This window comes from Syzygium oleosum, unplaced genomic scaffold (genome assembly GCF_021117445.2).
Source record: "Syzygium oleosum isolate NSW1041296 unplaced genomic scaffold, Sole_v2.1 Sole_v2.34, whole genome shotgun sequence".
Classification (NCBI taxonomy): domain Eukaryota; kingdom Viridiplantae; phylum Streptophyta; class Magnoliopsida; order Myrtales; family Myrtaceae; genus Syzygium; species Syzygium oleosum.
The window spans coordinates 46,949-67,752 of record NW_026607518.1 but is presented as its reverse complement, the minus strand read 5'-3'; the positions used below and the strand labels follow the sequence as shown (position 1 = coordinate 67,752).

General features: G+C 44.9%; 1 protein-coding gene across 1 annotated transcript; it reads left to right on the top strand.

Annotated features, from left to right (window-relative positions):
* Positions 1 to 12,139: 12,139 nt before the first annotated feature.
* Positions 12,140 to 15,223, top strand: LOC115685727 (uncharacterized). The gene is made up of 4 exons (XM_056305004.1): positions 12,140 to 13,154; positions 13,260 to 13,494; positions 14,161 to 14,260; positions 14,864 to 15,223. Exons 1-4 carry the CDS (start codon positions 12,140 to 12,142, stop codon positions 15,221 to 15,223), a joined length of 1,710 nt encoding a protein of 569 aa, XP_056160979.1.
* The last annotated feature ends 5,581 nt before the right edge of the window (positions 15,224 to 20,804 follow it).

The window sequence follows — 20,804 nt, the reverse complement described above, 5'->3', positions numbered from 1 at the left end:
TGCTTCTTGAATGTTCTTTCTTAACACAATGCAATCAACTATATTATGACTCCATGAGTGATGCCATTTACAGTACTTCTTCCCTATCAAATCTTCTTTACTCGATATTACTTGGCCCTCAGTAAGTTTGATTTTCCCGTCAACCAAAAGCAAATCAAATATCTCATCGACTTTATTTATGTCGAAGGAATAATATTGGACATCTTTCAATTTGACCATAACACTTCCCTTTTTCTTTCGCCTTAACTGGTTTCAACGCAGGGCAAGTATATGGCTTTTCTATTATCACCTTTGCCACTGCTACCTCAGCATATTCTAATTCATTTTCATCGACCAGTGTTTCATCGACAATGTTTACTTCATGTCTAGGATGCTTTCGATCCTTCTCTTTCAAAAAGTTTTCATGTTTCATAGCAATGGTAGTCAACGAAAACAGATCATAATAGGCTTGTTCTACCATTCTTTTCCTGATAGCAAACTTTAAACTATTAAACGCAAACTCAGCAAACATCTTCTCAGGTAATGGTACAAGACACCTATTCCTTGCCTTTCTAAATCAAAACATGAACTGATCGACTAACTCATTGTTATACTATTTCATTGCCGACAAATCCGCCACAGACATATCCAGCACAACTCTTTAGAATTGACTATGAAACATCGTTTCCATTTGATCCCAAGAAAATACAGAATGAGGTGGTAGAGACGTGTACCGGGTAAAAGCAGTCTTGGACAATGACAATGAAATTAACCGCAGCTTCCAATGATCTCCATATGTCGCATCCCCATACAAAGCAGTGAATTGATTGATGTGTTCCTGTGTCAATTGATCATCCTCACAAGTGAACAATCTAAATTCTGGCATCTTAAACCCCCTTGGGTACGGAATCGTATCCATCCATTCTGGGTATGGTTTTCTATATACCTACCTAAAACCTCCTGCTTCACCACCATATTGTTGTATGGATCGACTGCATATTGATTTTATCCTGCTGAGACCACAACTGGTGGTGCAACTGCTTGGGCCGATAGGCATCATTTGAGGTACATTTTGTTGTAGAGGTTGATGCACTTGATATTGAGGTACTGCCGATTGTGGTATTTACTGCGGCAATGGATACTGTGGTACTGGTTGTGGATACTACGGAACCAAGTTTTGTGGCAATGGCTGTGGATATTGTGGTGCCGGGTTTTGTCATAGTGGTTGTGGCGGTTGTGGAACTTGGTACCGCGGTACTGGCTGCGGTGGTCTTAAATTTCTCCCTGGGATCTCTGCATTAGCATTTGGCCTAAACAAAGTCTGAGGGAGGCTAGGTTGGGCAGCAAAGCCACCAAACAACACATTGTCGTGCGGCTGGTACAGAGCAGTATGCCGAGGAACCAAATTTGCATTAGTCGCATTTGTTTGAATTGGCCCAGACAAATTTACCCTGTTGACTGCTAGCTGACCCATGTTGGTATTCTCATTCCTCTGTGATAAATTAACCACATTACCTTCACTTGTCGCCACTTGGCCGTACGCTTAACCTACCAACGTGTTTTCTCCTCTCTGAAGAATCCTTACTGACGCAAGAGGCATAAGCTGTCTTGCGGTTCCACTGCCAGGGAGCGTAGTAGCGGGCTGCCCAAGACTTCCAACTATGCCAGGAGGAACAACGGGGATAGTTTGTGGTTGGGTAGAATTCATCGATGGGCTCGACCTGCCATCAATCTCCTGAATCGTATTAATAATCAATGGCCTGACAGTATCGGCCACACAACTAGTAACCAGATTGGCTAGATCGTTGTGTTATTCTTACATGATTCTTCTCATAGTAGCAAGTGTAACTGGATTCGGTTCAATTGCCTTCTCTATTCTTCAGTAAGGTGCCTGGGGATATCCATCTCCCCTACTTGTCTTTGTTCTGCTACTATCCGTCCGTTCGATGACTCCGCATGTGTCACGCCACAGCAAGATTCGGGGGTGCACTGCTACCTGGAACATTGTTATTCTGGTCCAGTTGGCTCTGACTCCTCGTTCGTGCTATCGTTACTCCTCCAATTGACCAAAAGGTCCTACTGAGCGTGCCAAAATTATGTTTCATCGGAAATGGTTCTCGCGACAAAATATAATTCACCAAAAGTCGTTCTTCGATTTTTTAATTAGAGGAGACCGGGTTCTAGGTCTAATTCCAGACAGGAGTGATCCAGGTCTAATTTCACACGATGATGGAATTTGACTCGAATTTTATAGAGAACTCAGACGAATCCGTCCAATTACTAGCGGCATCCGAAGTTCATCGACACGATATTACAAAGCTACTGACTTGAAAAATAAACAGTTATAGCTACGGAAACTAAAAGTGCGATACTGTAAAGTAAAGATAAAAAGATAGCATTTTGGTTTGTATACGTGGGGGGTTCTGTTGGCAGCTGAGCACTATTTATAATGTGGGATTGGTAACCGTCTTTAGCATTGTGTTCGACATCCACCGTTGATTTCATCTTCACTGCTCATTTAATGACATATGTCCGCCAACTGCTATCGATCTTATCTTTTTATACGAGGTGATAACCGTGCTCGAACTCTTCTTATGCTGACACCTGTCCTTTCCAGATGATAACCGTTATCGAGCCTTTCTTTTTCCGACACCTATTCTCCGGAATGATAACCGTTATCGAGCTCTTCTCATTTTGACACCTGTCCTTTCCGAGGAAATAACCGTCATCGAGTTCTTCTCATTATGATACCCGTCCTTCCCGAGGAAATAACCGTCATTGAGTTCTTCCTGGATTAACACTTGTCCTTTCAGAGCAGGGGTCTTTGTCGAGCTCTTCTTGGCTTGACATCTGTCCTTCCGAAGCAGGGACCTTCATCAAGCCCCTCCTAGCTTGACACCTATCCTTTCGAAGCAGGGACCTTCGTCGAGCTCTTCCTGGCTTGACACATGTCCTTTTCCTCGTCGACGGCATCAATGACAATTTCCCTTAATAACTTTGGCGCTCGCTCGCCAGCTCTCTCTGAACTTCAAATTTCTCGCCTGTGTCTGCCGGTGCTTGCCAGCTGTTTTGTTTGCATGATCCATCTCGTACGGGCTACGTCATCCTTTGACGTCTTTATTTATTTATTTATTTCAATTATCGACAACCTAATTAATTATAGGTGTCAACAGTTTCCTATTATTCATACAAGTAAATAAAAACCTTTTCTAATTTGACCAATATGCTCTAACTAAGTTACTATGTACTTTGTGTTTTCAATGCTAGAGGGACATCATAGAGTCTTAGTCCGGAGGCAATGTTATGTAAAATTGCATTTTCATTGTAAAAGAAAGCATAAGTTTCACACATTATAGACATCCAACTTCATGCTAGATCTTTTTTGAATCTGATATGAATAATTCAAACAAAAAAAAGTTGATATTGTTGTCAAATTTTCTAACTATTGAAAATTTTACACAAAGTAGGATATCATGACAAATTAAGAATTATCTGGCCAAATGTTTGTTTAGGCTTGAATAATTGCACAAAAGTCCTTTTCTCCAACATGCAAATAAGAAAAACGACTTTAGAATGAATAAAAATCAACATACAAAACTAAGAACCTTACCCAAAAAAAAAAACATACAAAACTAAGAAATATTCCAGGTGCTTTTTGTTTATATTCTTGGGTTTTTAGTTTTTAATGATTTTCAATTAATCAAATTTATAATTTGGGTGATATTTTTCGTTGATTAGATGGTCATGCATGCACACGAGATGGTATAGGTTTTATCCTAGAATATTTAACATAATTTTTTTCCTTCAAATTTAATGCTCATCAAACATAGGAAAGAATAGCAATTTCTTTTCTCTTCATTTTCCATCGATTTCTTATCTTCTTTTATCACACTTACTGCTGTAACCTGAATTTTTTTTTTTTTGGGGTCAGAGCTATAACCTGAGTTAACAAGCCAAAATCCAAGCGCATTTGAATTAGCAAAGCAAGCTTTGAAGCCCTAACAAGTTATAACGTTAAAGAAACAGATGCTTTGCTATTCACATCATCACCTCGATTGGGTTTAAATTGCTAATGTCTAATACATTAGAATAAGAAGCTTAACATTAGACTTTTGGATCCTCTTTCTTAGAACACTCGCAATTTGCAAAAATCCAGGTTATTTTACTGGCAGATGTTCACCTAGGAATCGCACTTCCTCAAAATTTCTGGCAAATCTTACTTTATGCAATAACACTAAACACGTCGAATGATCGAGTTTTTGAGAATATGTGCTCGAGCAGCGAAGAAAAGGGTATCTTCAAAAGTAGAAAGGAAGAATCGAGGTAAAGATCTTCTCAAGCAAAGAAGGATGAAAGGATCATCCTACAATGAAGGAACCCTGAGATAGCTTGTTTAAATGTCAGAATATATGTAGGGTCGCTCACGACATCATACCGAATCAATCTCTTAGTTAAGATGGTGGACAGTCGATGTGAAAGAACATACATCAAGAGCGTTGCTTTTTGCCACCAAATTTTTCCAAGTCTAAACTAGAGTTCTAAAATGCAAGAAAGACACGACTAACTAAGAGACCCCAGACTATCCTAAGTGCACTGTATACAAGCGTTAATTTATGTAAATTCCTCAGTCCCTTCAGGCTGTGTACTTGCACGGGAAAGCAGCAGTTCAGTCCCCACCAGATTCTCTTGTCAAAGCAGGAAAATGGATGATCGCATGTGTTGGTGTTTTGCAGCTAGAGCAGTAAAGGTTCATGAACACATCGTCTGCACTGCGTCTCTGTCTATGGTGAGGCTTCGAGGACGAGATCAGAGACATGTCCCTCCATTCATGGTGACTTTACTAGTGAGGCGTAACAGGCTGCATCAGATCACCAATCATTAGGCGGATCAGGATTCCTGCTCCCAAGAATTCATTCTTAACTTAATAACCATAAACAAGGAAAAAAACAAAAAGAATAGCATGCTCGTGTTCAACCCGGAAAAAGAAGAAGAAGAAGATTATCTTATGCACTGAAGATCGGATTGGTTAGTTCAGAATTATTCGGTGTTCGCTAATAAGAACGGACAGAGCTAAATGAGAGTAAAAAAGAATATACTAGTCGACCCCTTCGGTGAAAGATATCAAGCCATTGCAATATCTATTTAAATCTAGAAATACCACATACTTGACATATACGGGACCAATGTGTATACTCTTAAAACAGGGAGGAAGATAATAGAAATGCCAAAAGGTATATGATACTCATTTTAGTATCAAATTTTTTTTGGGGGATCCCTCAAGTGTCATTTTAATAAAAAAACGATTGCATCGTGTAACATCCCGAATTTCGACCTGTTTCCGGGACCAATAAAGTGTATATTAATTCTCATTTAATTTTAGTAAGTCTCGCCCAGAGCTGATCACTCATGGGATACTAACCCAATGGGAATGGCTAAATAGGAAAAACGGTACGTGGACCGGGGATCCAATCGCGAATTGGGCACCGATTTCGAGAATCGCCGAGAAAATACTTTGGGCCAATGTGGGCAGATCTTAGGAAAGTGACGGATTCGATTTAGCCAACGACGTACGATCGGATCGCGGGTGATTCCGCACGACCGAGAGTACACGTGGCGAACGAATCCCGAATTTAATCCGAACGATCGCGACCTCCGGCACTAGTGATAACTCCTCGCGTCCTCCCGAAAATCGAGGCCATCATGACTCGGACAACCCTAGGTCGATACGCGTAACCCCTAAACAGCCGCCCGTTAGTGAGAGGCCCTAAAATTTTAAAATGAACGAATTTGATCGCGAAATTGGACCCGAACTTCGATGTCGAAATTTCATGGACGTTTACGACTATTTTGCAAGGCCAATATCATTTTAGAGTGGCCACGCATGTTTAGAGTGGGTATGGTCGAAAAATGAAATTTCGGCCCGGAAGTGAAAAATTACGATTTTACCCCTCCAGACTTTGACGTTGGTTTCTGAAGTCGTACGCGACTATTTTTCATGGCCGATGTCGTTTTGGTGTGGCCACATACATTTGGAGCTAGTACAGTCGAAAATCGGAATTTCGGCCGAAATCGGAAAAATTACGATTTTGCCTCTCTAGACTCCGACGTCAATTTTCGAGGCCGTATGAGGTTATTTTTCGAGGCCGATGCCATTTTAGGGTGGCCACGCATATTTGGAGTGTGTACGGTTGAAAAATGGAATTTCGACCCGGGACCGGAAAATTACGAAAATGCCCCTGTGCCCTAATTTCTCCATTCCGAATTTTGGATCAATTTTTGGGCAATAATTGAGGATTTATTAAGTGGATAATTGTTAGGATTTATTGAATTACCATTATGCCCCTAAATTATTGGATTGAGATTAATTAATGCCATTGGATCAAGGGTAAAATGGTCAAGGGGGCTAGGATGATGACATGTGTAATCCACTAAGGGATATTTGACCCAACTTTGACCCCTTTCTCTCTCTCCTCCGGCCATTCTCCTCCCCCGTTCATTCCTTCCACGCCATTTCCTCCTCCTTCTCCTTTCTTCCTTTCATTTTCTTCATCACCGTTTCCTCCCATCGCTGCCGTGAAGACCAACTAGCCACCGCCGAAGCACCGTCCAGCTGAGCTGCTGCCGCCGTGACGCCTCAGCCGTCCGTACGCGCTGTCCATACGCCGCCGTGAGTTGTCGCCGTCGGAACGCCGCCGCCGATCTTGCCGTCCACCGGCGATTGGCCGCTCGTTCCCGTCGACTCGAATCGGTTTAGGCGATTATTAAATCCCTAAATCCAAATTAGTTTAATTTGCACTTTAAATGGCTGAATTAGGGTTTAATTAGACGCAATTATTGTCTATCCATAGATGAATGTGTATTGGATAATTGTGGGGTTTAATTGGAGCCTAGCAGGATGATTTAGATGTGATTTAATGCCCAAATGTAGGCTGTTCTGGTACTGTTCACACCAGAACCGAATTTGGATTAAAATTGTTTAAGTTGGGATTAATTGGATTCTTGTTGTGGTTGCTTAATTTGGGTGATCCAATGGCTAAATGGGACTTGTTTGGGTTAAATTGTGTGAGTCCCTGTTGTTGGTATAGTAGCCGAAATTGATTGGTTAATGGCGGACTTGAATTATATAAATTGGTCTCGGGTTTAAACCATGTATTGAATGCCGAGTTTCAATGGGCTAAAACGGAATGAATTGGGCGTGCCGACAATGTATTGAATTGGTCGAGTTATGACAAATTATACTTGGGCACATATTGGCGTTAGTGAATTGTATGTTTATAATTGACTTGAATGCCATTATATGCGATTTCGCATAATGTGCTTTGATATGGCTGGAATTGTGAGTGCGAAAGTGCACGTACCTGATGTGAATATTTGTTGGCTTTCGGGTCGTGGCCTTCGGGTCGATATATTTGTTGGCCTTCGGGTCGTGGCCTTCGGGTGGATATATTTGTTGGCCTTCGGGTCGTGGCCTTCGGGTCGATATATTTGTTGGCCTTCGGGTCGTGGCCTTCAGGTTGATATACCTGTTGGCCTTCGGGTCGGAATAATTGTTTTATTCATGAAAATAGCAATTGTGTGCCGAGTATGTTAGCCGTGTGCATATTCGGTGAATTGCACATGAATATTGTCACGCCTCGAGCCCCATCGGGCACGCGACACCCTTACCTGGTCGATCTATGCGACGTCCCAGGAATGTCGCCGACCTCAAAACGCCATTAGAGATTTAAAGCCACAGCGGATACAACAAATAATCCCGGACAATATAAAACTCGGGAAAACATTCAGGGAGAATGCACATATTTCTTTTCATTACCAACTTATAGAATATTCACAATTACAATCTTAATATACAAGTGCACACCGTACTGTCCACCTCCGATAACAAAAGGACTAGATGACTTGGCGTCCTAACTTCCAAAAATGGTACACCTCAAAAACTCTAATTAGACCTATGTACTAATCCCTACGGCCCTTACTCGGCGTCCACTCCGAGTCTGATTCATCACCATCTGAATCCGAACTCCCTTGAACAGTTTGCTCCTCTGAGGACTCCGGTTCTGCTTCGATCACAATCGGGTGATTGATGTCGCCCGACTCAGCTAGAGTTGCATTCTGATACTCCTCAGCCAGAAAATCGAAGAAATTATACTCAGGCACGTAATTGGGATCCATATATTCCTCAAACGGGAGTATATATTCCGGATCTCCTGCCGGCTCATCCGACTCCTCAGACTCGACCTCAGGCTCTACCTCGGGCTCCACCTCTTCAGGTTCCTCCTCATCTGGTTCCTTCTCCTCTGGTTCCTCCTCAGGGATTGGTTCTAAATCTATATCCATCGGGTCATCCTCAGCTTGCGATGCTTCGGGCTCGGGCTCATACTCAGCCTCCGAAGATCCCTGAGCGGCTGGTGCTGGATGCATCCCAGACTGCGCTACGCTAACTTCCGTACTAGTCAACTCTCCATCAATCGGGGGCACAGCAGTCGGGTCCCAATCCCCAACTAAATCAAACGGAACATCGAATCCTCTAACGGGCTCGAACTCAGCCCCGTCAGCATCCCGGAAGAACTAGGCGGTGTACTTCTGTTCCTCCCAAAGGAGTAAACCTACTTCTATGAAAACGGTAGTAGTGTGCTTAATCCAGGTCATACCATCACCCATCGGAAACTCTAAGAGTTCTAGCTCGGTGTGCACAGGTACTCCAAAACGTTCTGGTGGCGGCGGCGGGTTCATGGCTCAGGTCGTGGTTCTGAAATGTTGATTGAAACAACCATGAGAACACTTCTCAGCAAGTTCACCCCTAAACCCCACCTAAGCTATCACGTACCTCCAGACAATCACCCAAACACACAATCACACACATACCATCATCACATAGCAGGTACATCAACACAATCACAAGCATGCACAATTCTCATGTCATGCACTCATTCCATTCTCATCATATCTCATCCACATTCCTCGCCAGTGACCCGCGTACACGTACACGCCTCAGGTACACTGCGACCTCTTTTCACATCACTTCCGGGCCCGCGTAAACGTACACGCCTCAGGCCATGTTTCTTGCCCGCGTAAACGTACACGCCTCAGGCTCAACACCTACCACCTACTGCACAACCCGCGTTAAAGTACACGCCTCAGGCTGGCAGTCTTCCGGTAATACCGGGCATCGTCCCGGGTAAACGTACACGCCTCAGGACGGCACAATTTCCACGATTTCACATACCGTACCATGCACTATTTCTCGTTCTTTCATACGTGCAACAATCACTTGCTACATAACTGGTCAATCGCACGTGACCCGTGCACGCAACAATTGTACACAACCATGCTCACTCAGCATTCAACACGGCCAATTTTAATAATTAAAACAATCTGGCCCAAGCATGCACCCAACAAACATAATTAACTCAACCAATCACACAATCACACATTTAATTTCACCACCACAATCTAATTATTTTCAAACGCACGTTAAACACAGAAATCATTATTTTTCTCGCACCAAATGACGCCAAATCGCTTCCGGTCCTTCACGGGACTTTCTCACCATAAATTCTCGGATTCTAAAAATCCAACTCGCGTCCTGATCGGCCCATCACGGCCCCATGAACAGTAGACCACAGCCACTGTTATTTTCGAATTTCCAATAAATATTGCCCGAGTTAAATCCTAAGGCCCGCCATAAAATTTCCACTCCCTATTCACGCAATTCCGCACCTAACTTTTACCAGATTTCGCCCAAAAATCGCCCGTCGATACCCGAAGTCCTAAATTGGGTTTAGAGCGCGACTTACCCGTGTTCTAGACTATCGCGGCTAGAACGGAAAGCGGCGGCACTTAATCGGGAACGGCGGCGACGACGTACGGCTCCCGGGTGGCGGCGATCGGCTTGGGTGGCGACGGCGCGGCTTGGGCGGTGGCCGGTGAGGCTCATGGCCAAGGGAGGACCGAAAGGGAGAGAGAGACGGATGGCGGGATGGGGGTGCGGCAACGAGGACGGCGCGGCACGGTGGCGGTCCGGCGACGGCGGCGGTGTACGGTCGGTGAGGCGTCTGGCGAGAGAGAAAGAGAGATCGAAGGGGGGGCTTCACGGCAAAAAGGGGGAAGGGATTTCACGATAGAGAGGGGAGAAAGAAGAGAGAGAGGAGAGAGAGAAAGGGGGTCAAGGGCTAATTATCTAATTTTGACCACTTTTTGGGTAATTTACCAAAATACCCCTCTCTAATCTTTTTAATCCGACGGCCGAGATTCGATCCAATCTAAAAATCAACGGTTAGGATTGAATCTTACTTAAAAATATCCAAGGGTAATTATGCCTTTTCCAACTTTGGGCCTAAGATGACCAAAATGCCCTTGTCCAACAAAACTAATCCTTTATTAACTCTTAGGGGCATTTTGGTCACTTTCTCCGTTTCTCATCAAAATCAAGTTTTTTTGAAGGATTTGGGCACAACAAAAATTACACGCTACAACCGCAACGTCGTCCTAACGTCCCGTTGTGACTTCCAAATTTTCCGGTGTCCGATTTGGGCTGAATTAAATAATTCAATTCTATTAAACGTAACTCGAGCGTTTCTCAAACTAACAGGCGGCTTGTTGGGGAAATTCGCTTATTCGACCCGTGACTGACACTAAATCGAGTCACGTGCAATTTATTCAGACCGTCACAACTTCGGTTGTCAATAAAATCGCGAGGATCAATTACTAGATCCGTGGGGCACGATCGTTCGGTATAGGTTCAGGATCGTTCGTCAATTCATTTAGTGGTCCAGCGGTATCACCCGCGATCCACTACTATGACAGTGGCGAACTGACCCCTGACTCTCCTTAGATCGGCTAACAGTGGCTCAAAATATCACCTCGACGATTTAATGGTCGAAAGTCAATCCACGATCGAATTTTATTTAGTCGTACGAATTTAATTTCCCCGATTAGCCTTTCCCTAATGGTTAGCATCCCAGGAACGATCAGTTCCGGGCGAGAACTAACTGCGAGTACATTCATAAAACTCAGTATTTTACAAATCCCAAATGGACTACTTTTCAGGATGTCACAAATATTGTTAGAAAATGTCTAACCTGCGGGGTTGTAGCATGAATGATCTGGGCCACGAGCCTAGGTCAATTATTGTGATGTTCATGCTGTACTATTATGCGTGTTTCATTCGCCTGTCAGGATGTGCATGTTAGCCTAGTTTAGGTTTAGGGGTTATTTACTTGCTGAGATTCGTCTCACGGTTGTTGGAAACCGACTTTTCAGATCCCCGGTAGTGAGGATGGCAGAGGCGCCAATCCGTTTTGGGATTCCCCAGTTCATCGAGAAGACTATGTCTATGCATGTCGCACCCTTTTTTACCAAGCCCCGCCTTAGTTTAGTATCCCCGGGCCACCATCCTTTTTATTCAATGGCTGTTGCTCAGTTTGTCTTGTAGTTGCTTTTCTTGTAATGGATATTGTATAAATTTCTGCAGTAATGTAAAATGTTTTTACTCCTGCTAAATTCCAGTGCTTTGCTATCCTTGGTTGTCTTGTTTATTGTACGGGTGTATATATAATATATATATACGTTGCTTCCGCATGTGCATTGGTCTCTGTGCGTTGGATGCTGGGTCGGTGACGTAACCTAGGGACGTCGCACCATTACGACCTTAGGTGAGATGATCGTGCTTCGTGGGGTACGGGGCGTGACATCCCCGTTTGAATTGGTATCAGAGCAAGGTCAGCTCGGTCCAATTAGGTCGAAACCTGGAGTGATAAGGAGCGATGAGACCTTGGGTAGCCAGTAGGGTGACCTCATGTGCTAAGTGTACCTCCTGACTGTTTGTGTTTGCATTGTTTGGTTGGAATTGACCCATATGATGTAGGTGCGGCGGGACCCGAGGTGAGTGTACGAAATCCCTTGGGTGGAATCATGTGCTGTTGAGCTAGGCCGCATGCTGAGTGCTTGGTTGTTATTGTGTTAGATACCTGCCAGGACTTAGACCGGTTTAGTTGGTTTAGGTCTCTAATTCCTGAACGGAATTACAGCAGGTAGTTGAGTATCGGGGATTGGAAAGATGAGTAGGAGAAGGGGAAAGGAACCCTAGGGTCAGTCGAGTTCAGGAGGCCAAGAGGCCCGAGACCGCAGACTAGAGGACGTTATTCAGACCCTACACGAGATGGGAAATTTTATGGGTAGGCAGGCTCAGGAAAGGGCCGCTACGATTGCCGAGGCTGCTGTGGCTGCAGCAACTGCTGCTATTAATGGGAATCAAGCCCAGCAAGAACAAGCTCAACCAGTGGTGGCAAATCGGCAGATGCACCAGCTGGTAGAGCAATTTCTTAAGTTGAAACCGCCCAAGTTTACGGGTCGAGGTGACCCCGAAACCGCCCCACGTTGGGTGGAAGAGTTAGAAAAGGCGTTTGATTTACTGGGGTGCACTGAAACCGAGAAGATTACTCTGGCAACATACCAATTGCAGGATAATGCAAATGACTGGTGGAAAGCCATCAAAGATAGGGTGTTTCCCGAGGGTGTAGACCAGACCTGGACTGCATTTGTTGAGAGCTTTTACGGGCAATACTTTTCGGAGAGTGCCCAGGAGAAGAAAATGGCAGAGTTCATGAGACTTCGTCAAGGATCAATGACGATAGTCCAGTATGAGGCAGAGTTTGCGAGACTATCGAGGTTTGCTCCGAGAATGGTGGAAAATCCACTGGACAAGGCTCGAAGATTTCGGGATGGTTTGAAACCAGATCTTCGTACTCAGATGCTCCTATTGAACATTCGAGATTACAGAGAATTGTATGAGCGAACCCAAATAATGGAACGAGATCAGATGGAAAGAGCAGTCGCATCTGGGTCGCGGTTTGCTCAGAACAGGGACAATCGCCGCTTTGGCAAGAAACCGATGACGGGTAATAGGCGATTTGTCCCACCGCCTAGGAGGAACATCGGGAAGCCTAACCATCAACCGAACGGATTTGGGGCTGGCTTTCAATATGGGAGTTTGGAACACCAAATTAAGAGTTGTCCCCAACAGCGCCCTTCAGGACCCCCGATGCAACAACCACCCAGAGTTGGGAATCAAGCCGGGAATCCCTCACCGGCTATTCAAGGAAGACCTCCCGCACAAGGCAGGGTCTATGCAATGGCACGTAAGGATGCTGAGGATGCGCCGGGCGTGGTCACAGGTACCACTTCTCTCTGTGATCATGCTGTATATGCTTTATTTGATCCCGAGGCGACCCATTCATTTATTTCAGAGCAGTTTGTTAGGTTGGTTGGTATTGAACCAGTATTGCTTGAAAATATGCTCTGTGTGTCGACCCCACTGCATGATAGGGTGTTAGTATCGATGGGGTGTCTTGGCTGTAAAATTGTGATTGGGGATAGAGAAGATAGAATTGATTTAGCTATATTGGCCATGTATGATTTCGATGTGATCATCGGCATGGATTGGTTGATGAAACAGAAAGCCGTTATGGATTGCGGCAGTAGGATGATCCAGTTTAACCCGATTGGACATCCTAGGTTTGAATTCCAGGGAAACCGAGGAGGAACCTCGATTCCTTGGATTTCCTCGCTTGAGGTGACTAAGTTGCTCGATGAAGGTTGCGAGGGATATCTGGTGAATGTAATGGATCCGACAGTGGCGGAACCTAATTTGGAAGAAATACCCGTAGTTTGCAATTTCCCCGAGGTCTTTCCTCAGGAATTGCCGGGTTTACCGCCAGAGCGGGAAGTGGAATTTGTAATAGAGTTGGCCCCAGGTACCGAGCCAATCTCTAAGGCTCCCTATCGGATGTCCTTATTAGATCTGAAAGAGTTGAAGGTCCAGATACAGGAATTGTTGGACAAAGGATTCATTCGTCCTAGTGTGTCTCCATGGGGAGCACCGGTCCTGTTTGTAAGGAAAAAGGACGGGACATTGAGATTGTGCATTGATTACCGGCAGTTGAATCAAGTGACGATCAAGAATAAGTATCCACTGCTGAGGATCGATGACCTATTTGATCAGTTGCAAGGAGCATCCATGTTTTCTAAGATTGATTTGCGGACTGGATACCATCAGCTGAGAATCCGAAAGGAGGACATTCCTATGACCGCTTTTAGGACGCGGTATGGGCACTACGAGTTTACGGTGATGCCCTTCGGATTGACCAATGCTCCTGCAGCTTTCATGGATCTAATGAACAGGGTGTTCAAGGAGTTCTTAGACATGTTCGTCATAGTATTCATTGACGATATACTGGTGTATTCGAAGAGCCCGGAGGAACACGAAGTGCATTTGGCTGAGGTACTACGGACTTTGAGAGAACACGCACTCTTCGCTAAGTTCAGTAAGTGCGAATTTTGGCTAAGTAGAGTGGCATTTCTTGGACACATAGTTTCGGGAGATGGAATTTCTGTAGACCCAACTAAGATTGAGGTAGTAATGAAGTGACCAAGACCGACCTCAGTGACAGAAATTCGAAGTTTCTTAGGATTAGCCGGTTATTATCGGCGTTTTGTAGAAGGGTTCTCATCGATAGCCATGCCGTTGACGCGATTGCTTAAGAAGGAATCTAAGTTTGAATGGGATGATAAGTGCGAGAAAAGTTTTCAGGAATTGAAGCATAGGCTTACAACTGCCCCGGTATTGACTATTCCATCCGGGCCAGGAGGATTCGAGGTTTATAGTGATGTTTCATTAAGGGGACTTGGTTGTGTGTTAATGCAATACGGAAAAGTAGTCGCGTATGCGTCGCGCCAATTGAGGCCACATGAGATGAAGTACCCGACGCACGATTTGAAGCTGGCTGCTATTGTTTTCGCACTCAAGATTTGGAGGTACTATTTGTGCGGGGAAAAGTTCCAGATTTACACGGATCACCAGAGCCTCAAGTACTTATTCTCGCAGAAGGAGTTGAATATGAAACAGCGCAGGTGGATGGAACTTCTGAAAGACTATGACTGTGACATCATGTACCACCCTGGGAAAGCGAATCGAGTAACGGATGCGCTAAGTCGCAAGTCGAGTATGGCGCACATGATGATCAAAGAATGGAGTTTACTAGAAAGGCTCAGAGATTCAGAGTTTAAATTTGAGTTGAGCCATGTGTCGAACCTGTTGGCTACACTGAGAATCGAGCCGGAGATTCAGACCAAGATTAAGGGCCTACAGTCCACGGATCAGGAAATTCAAAGGATTGTGGAAATGGATGCCGCTACGAGGAAGTCAGATTTTCAAGTGTCTGATGATGGGATTTTGAAATTTTGAGGGCGTTGGTGTGTGCCCGATGATACCGAGCTTAAGGAGGAAATTCTAAGAGAAGCTCACCGCAGCAATTACAGTATCCACCCTGGCAGCACGAAAATGTACCAGAACCTGCGGCAGCATTATTGGTGGAATGGAATGAAGAAAGACGTGGCCAAACATGTGGCCAAGTGTTTGATGTGCCAACAAGTGAAGGCACAACACTGCAAGCCTAGAGGACTGCTGTGACCGTTAGAAATCCCAGAATGGAAGTGGGAACACATCACCATGGATCTCGTGACGGGGCTACCGAGAAACTAGAGAGGACACGATTCCATATGGGTGATAGTGGATCGACTTACTAAGTCAGCGCACTTCCTGGCAGTGCGAAAAAACTTCGAGTTGGAAAGGTACGACGAACTATATGTGCGGCAGATCGTTCGTCTGCATGGAGTACCGGTAACGATCACTTCGGATCGTGACCCGAGGTTTACAGCAAATTTTGGAGGAGTTTGCAGACAGCCTTGGGAACGAAAGTACAATTCAGTACGGCCTACCATCCGCAAATAGATGGTCAATCGAAAAGGACAATACAGACACTTGAGGATATGTTGAGAGCCTGTGTGTTGGACTTTCAAGGTAAATGGGAAGAACAACTACATTTGCTAGAGTTTGCGTATAACAACAGCTACCAGCAGAGTATCCAGATGGCCCCATTTGAAGCCTTGTATGGTAGGGCATGCAGGACTCCCGTGTGTTGGGACGAGGTTGGTGAGCGAACTATTACTGGCCCAGAGTTGGTACAGCAGACAGTGGAAGCTGTCGAAATCATTCGGGAAAGGCTGAAGACAGCCCAAAGTCGCCAGAAAAGCTACGCCGATCGGAGACGACGACCTTTGGAATTCCAAGTCGGAGATCACGTATTCCTTAAGGTGTCACCAATGAAAGGGTTATCCCGATTCGGTAAGAAAGGAAAGCTGAGTCCAAGGTTTATTGGACCGTTTGAAATTCTAGAAAAGATTGGCGACATGGCGTACATACTTGCCTTGCCACCTAACCTATCCCAAGTACACAACGTTTTTCACGTGTCGATGTTGAGAAGGTATGAGCCAGACCCGACCCACGTTCTAAGGTACGAAGAGATAGACGTGGATGACAGAGTGTCATACGTGGAAAGACCAGTACGGATCGAAGACAGAAAGGAACGCGTACTGAGGAACAAGACGATCCCGATGGTCAAAGTCGTGTGGGAACACCATGGAACGGAAGGGGCCACGTGGGAAAGTGAAGAGGCCATGCGACGTCAACACCCCCACTTGTTTGAAAAGTAAGTTTAGATTACAAATTTCGAGGACGAAATTTTTGTAAGGGGGGAAAAGTTGTAACATCCCGAATTTCGACTTGTTTCCGGGACCAATAAAGTGTATATTAATTCTCGTTTAATTTTAGTAAGTCTTGCCCAGAGCTGATCACTCATGGGATACTAACCCAATGGGAATGGCTAAATAGGAAAAACGGTACGTGGACCGGGGATCCAATCGCGAATTGGGCACTGATTCCGAGAATCGCCGAGGAAATATTTTGGGCCAATGTGGGCAGATCTTAGGAAAGTGACGGATTCGATTTAGCCAACGACGTACGATCGGATCGCGGGTGATTCCGCACGACCGAGAGTACACGTGGCGAACGAATCCCGAATTTAATCCGAACGATCGCGACCTCCGGCACTAGTGATAACTCCTCGCGTCCTGCCGAAAATTGAGGTTATCACGACTCGGACAACCCTAGGTCGATACGCGTAACTCCTAAACAGTCGCCCGTTAGTGAGAGGCCCTAAAATTTTAAAATGAGCGAATTTGATCACAAAATTGGACCCGAACTTCGATGTCAAAATTTCATGGACGTTTATGACTATTTTGCAAGGCCAATGTAATTTTAGAGTGGCCACGCATGTTTAGAGTGGGTATGGTCGAAAAATGGAATTTCGGCCCGGAAGTGAAAAATTACGATTTTACCCCTCCAGACCCTGACGTTGGTTTTTGAAGTCGTACGCGACTATTTTTCATGGCCGATGTCGTTTTGGTGTGGCCACATACATTTGGGGCTAGTACAGTCGAAAATCGGAATTTCGGCCGAAATCGGAAAAATTACGATTTTGCCCTTCTGGACTCCGACGTCGATTTTCAAGGCCGTATGAGGTTATTTTTCAAGGCCGATGCCATTTTAGGGTGGCCACGCATATTTGGAGTGTGTACGGTCGAAAAATGGAATTTCGACCCGGGACCGGAAAATTACAAAAATGCCCGTGTGCCCTAATTTCCCCATTCCGAATTTTGGATCAATTTTTAGGCAATAATTGAGGATTTATTAAGAGGATAATTGTTAAGATTTATTGAATTACCATTATGCCCCTAAATTATTGGATTGAGATGAATTAATGCCATTGGATCAAGGGTAAAATGGTCAAGGGGGCTAGGATGATGACATGTGTAATCCACTAAGGGATATTTGACCCAACTTTGACCCCTTTCTCTCTCTCCTCCGGCCATTCTCCTCCCCCGTTCATTCCTTCCACGCCATTTCCTCCTCCTTCTCCTTTCTTCCTTTCATTTTCTTCATCACCGTTTCCTCCCATCGCCGCCGTGAAGACCGACCAGCCATCGCCGAAGCACCGTCCAGCCGAGCTGCTGCCGCCGTGACGCCTTAGCCGTTCGTATGTCTCCGTCCGTACGCCGTTCGTACGTTGCCATCCGTACGCGCTATCCGTACGCCGCCGTGAGTTGTCGCCGTCGGAACGCCGCCGCCGATCTTGCTGTCCACCGGCGATTGGCCGCTCGTTCCCGTCGACTCGAATCGGTTTAGGCGATTATTAAATCCCTAAATCCAAATTAGTTTAATTTGCACTTTAAATGGGTGAATTAGGGTTTAATTAGACGCGATTATGGTCTATCCATAGATGAATGTGTATTGGATAATTGTGGGGTTTAATTGGAGCCTAGCATGATGATTTAGATGTGATTTAATGCCCAAATGTGGGCTGTTCTGGTACTATTCACACCAGAACCGAATTTGGATTAAAATTGTTTAAGTTGGGATTAATTGGATTTTTGTTGTGGTTGCTTAATTTGGGTGATCCAATGGCTAAATGGGACTTGTTTGGGTTAAATTGTGTGAGTCCCTGTTGTTGGTATAATAGCCGAAATTGATTGGTTAATGACGGACTTGAATTATATAAATTGGTCTCGGGTTTAAACCATGCATTGAATGCCGAGTTTCAATGGGCTAAAACGGAATGAATTGGGCGTGCCGACAATGTATTGAATTGGTCGAGTTATGACGAATTATACTTGGGCACATATTGGCGTTAGTGAATTGTATGTTTATAATTGACTTGAATGCTATTATATGCGATTTCGCATAATGTGCTTTGATATGGCTGGAATTGTGAGTGCGAAAGTGCACGTACCTGATGTGAATATTTGTTGGCCTTCGGGTCGTGTCCTTCGGGTCGATATATTTGTTGGCCTTCGGGTCGTGGCCTTCGGGTCGATATATTTGTTGACCTTCGGTCGTGGCTTTCGGGTCGATATACCTGTTGGCCTTCGGGTCGAAATAATTATTTTATTCATGAAAATAGCAATTGTGTGCCGAGTATGTTAGCCGTGTGCATATTCGGTGAATTGCACGTGAATATTGTTAGAAAATGTCTAACCTGCAGGGTCGTAGTATGAATGATCTGGGCCACGAGCCTAGGTCAATTATTGTGATGTTTATGCTGTACTATTATGCGTGTTTCATTCGCCTGTCAGGAGGTGCATGTTAGCCTAGTTTAGGTTTATGGGTTATTTACTTGCTGAGATTCGTCTCACGGTTGTTGGAAACCGACTTTTCAGATCCCCGGTAGTGAGGATGGCAGAGGCGCCAATCCATTTTGGGATTCCCCAGTTCATCGAGAAGACTATGTCTATGCATGTCGCACCCTTTTTGACCAAGCCCCGCCTTAGTTTAGTATCCCGGGCCACCATCCTTTTTGTTCAATGGCTGTTGCTCAGTTTGTCTTGTAGTTGCTTTTCTTGTAATGGATATTGTATAAATTTCTGCTGTAATGTAAAATGTTTTTACTCCTGCTAAATTCCAGTGCTGTGCTATCCTTGGTTATCTTGTTTATTGTACGGGTGTATATATAATATATATATATACGTTGCTTCCGCATGTGCATTGGTCTCTGTGCGTTGGATGCTGGGTCGGTGACGTAACCTGGGGACATCGCACCATTACGACCTTCGGTGAGATGATCGCGCTTTGTGGGGTATGAGGCGTGACACATCGTCATCGGAAATATGACATGGTCATTTTTTAATTAATTTCTCCATTCGACGTGACTCGGTAGCGTGCCCATTCAGCATGTAAAGCCCAAATCGTCATCTATGTGTTCTGTCCCAAAAAATAAACTCCAAATTGCAATTTGCAAGGAAATTCCCAAATCGAAAACCCTAAATCAACCAAAACACCAAATCCAAACCTTTTCGATTTGGCCCCCAATACAGATGGACGGATGTTACGGTTAACAATCAAGTTGGAAAAAGAAGCTCCTGGAAGTGTGGACGATGGAGATCAAAGTCAGCGAGGGAGTAATGAACGAGCTTAAGGTACTTCATAGTCCTCGGCCAAGAAGCAAGGCAGAACACAGGACTTACGTGTGGTGGTGGATATGGCCTTGAAGGTGCAATTGTTGGTCACAAAAGACGATCAAACTAGAGAGCTGATGTCCTAGAGACATCGGCGATGGTGATCGCTGCCGGCGAAGAAGGATCGAGCAAACGCAAAGCACCTCGGTCACTCTGATCAGAAAAAAACAGAGCAGAATAGAGGCGCGGTCTGCGAGACTTGGAGACAGTGATGGCTGTGACGTTCAGAAAGTGATGGAGAAGGATTGCCAATGATGAAACTTCTCAAACTCCTCGAGAGAGGGAATTTTTTTTTTTTTTTTGGAGGTCAGTGATGCACATTTTGGGGCTCTCTATTGTGGTTCTCTCGGTCGCGAATCTTGTGACTCCGGTGACCCCGGTGATGGAAAGCAAGCAACGTGGGTGCTGATGTGAAATCTCAGATGAAGGTGCCGGCCCAGTTGGCGGTGAAGTTGTTGGGGTCGGAGATGATGGCCTGCTTCAGAGCTTGGAGGGCGACGTAGGCGTCGCGGAGGGGGTTCTTGAAGGAGATGGAGGGGTCGACGGTGATGCCTTCGCCGCGGTCGCCGAGCTCGTCGAAATAGTGGAAGAGTTGGCAGCGCCGGACGTGGTGGGTGGAGGCTCCATGGGCGGCACTGGAGAGGATGGTGAAGGAGGAGAAGACGATGTAAAAAGAATTTCAGAGGAGCGGTGTCGTTTTACACAATTATCCGTCCAGGTGTACTGATTTTCAAAAAACAAAAAAGTTTGCCACATTAAATAAAATTTTTATTATAAAAGCCACGTATTTCTTTTATCGAAATTTCTCGCCGAAGGTATTGAAGTAATTTTTTTTCCCGATTTGACACTTAAGTGAGCCGGTGAAAATTTTTTGATATTAAAGTGAGCACTTTATATAACTTTTGATATTTCTAATG

Excerpts from the sequence above, each read along its gene's own strand:
- LOC115685727 (XM_056305004.1), top strand. The coding sequence starts at position 12,140 with ATGGGAAATTTTATGGGTAGGCAGGCTCAGGAAAGGGCCGCTACGATT. Across the intron at positions 13,155-13,259 it reads TGCGCCGGGCGTGGTCACAG|TATTGCTTGAAAATATGCTC; the intron begins GTACCACTTCTC and ends GTATTGAACCAG. Across the intron at positions 13,495-14,160 it reads AACCCGATTGGACATCCTAG|GGTGTTCAAGGAGTTCTTAG; the intron begins GTTTGAATTCCA and ends TCTAATGAACAG.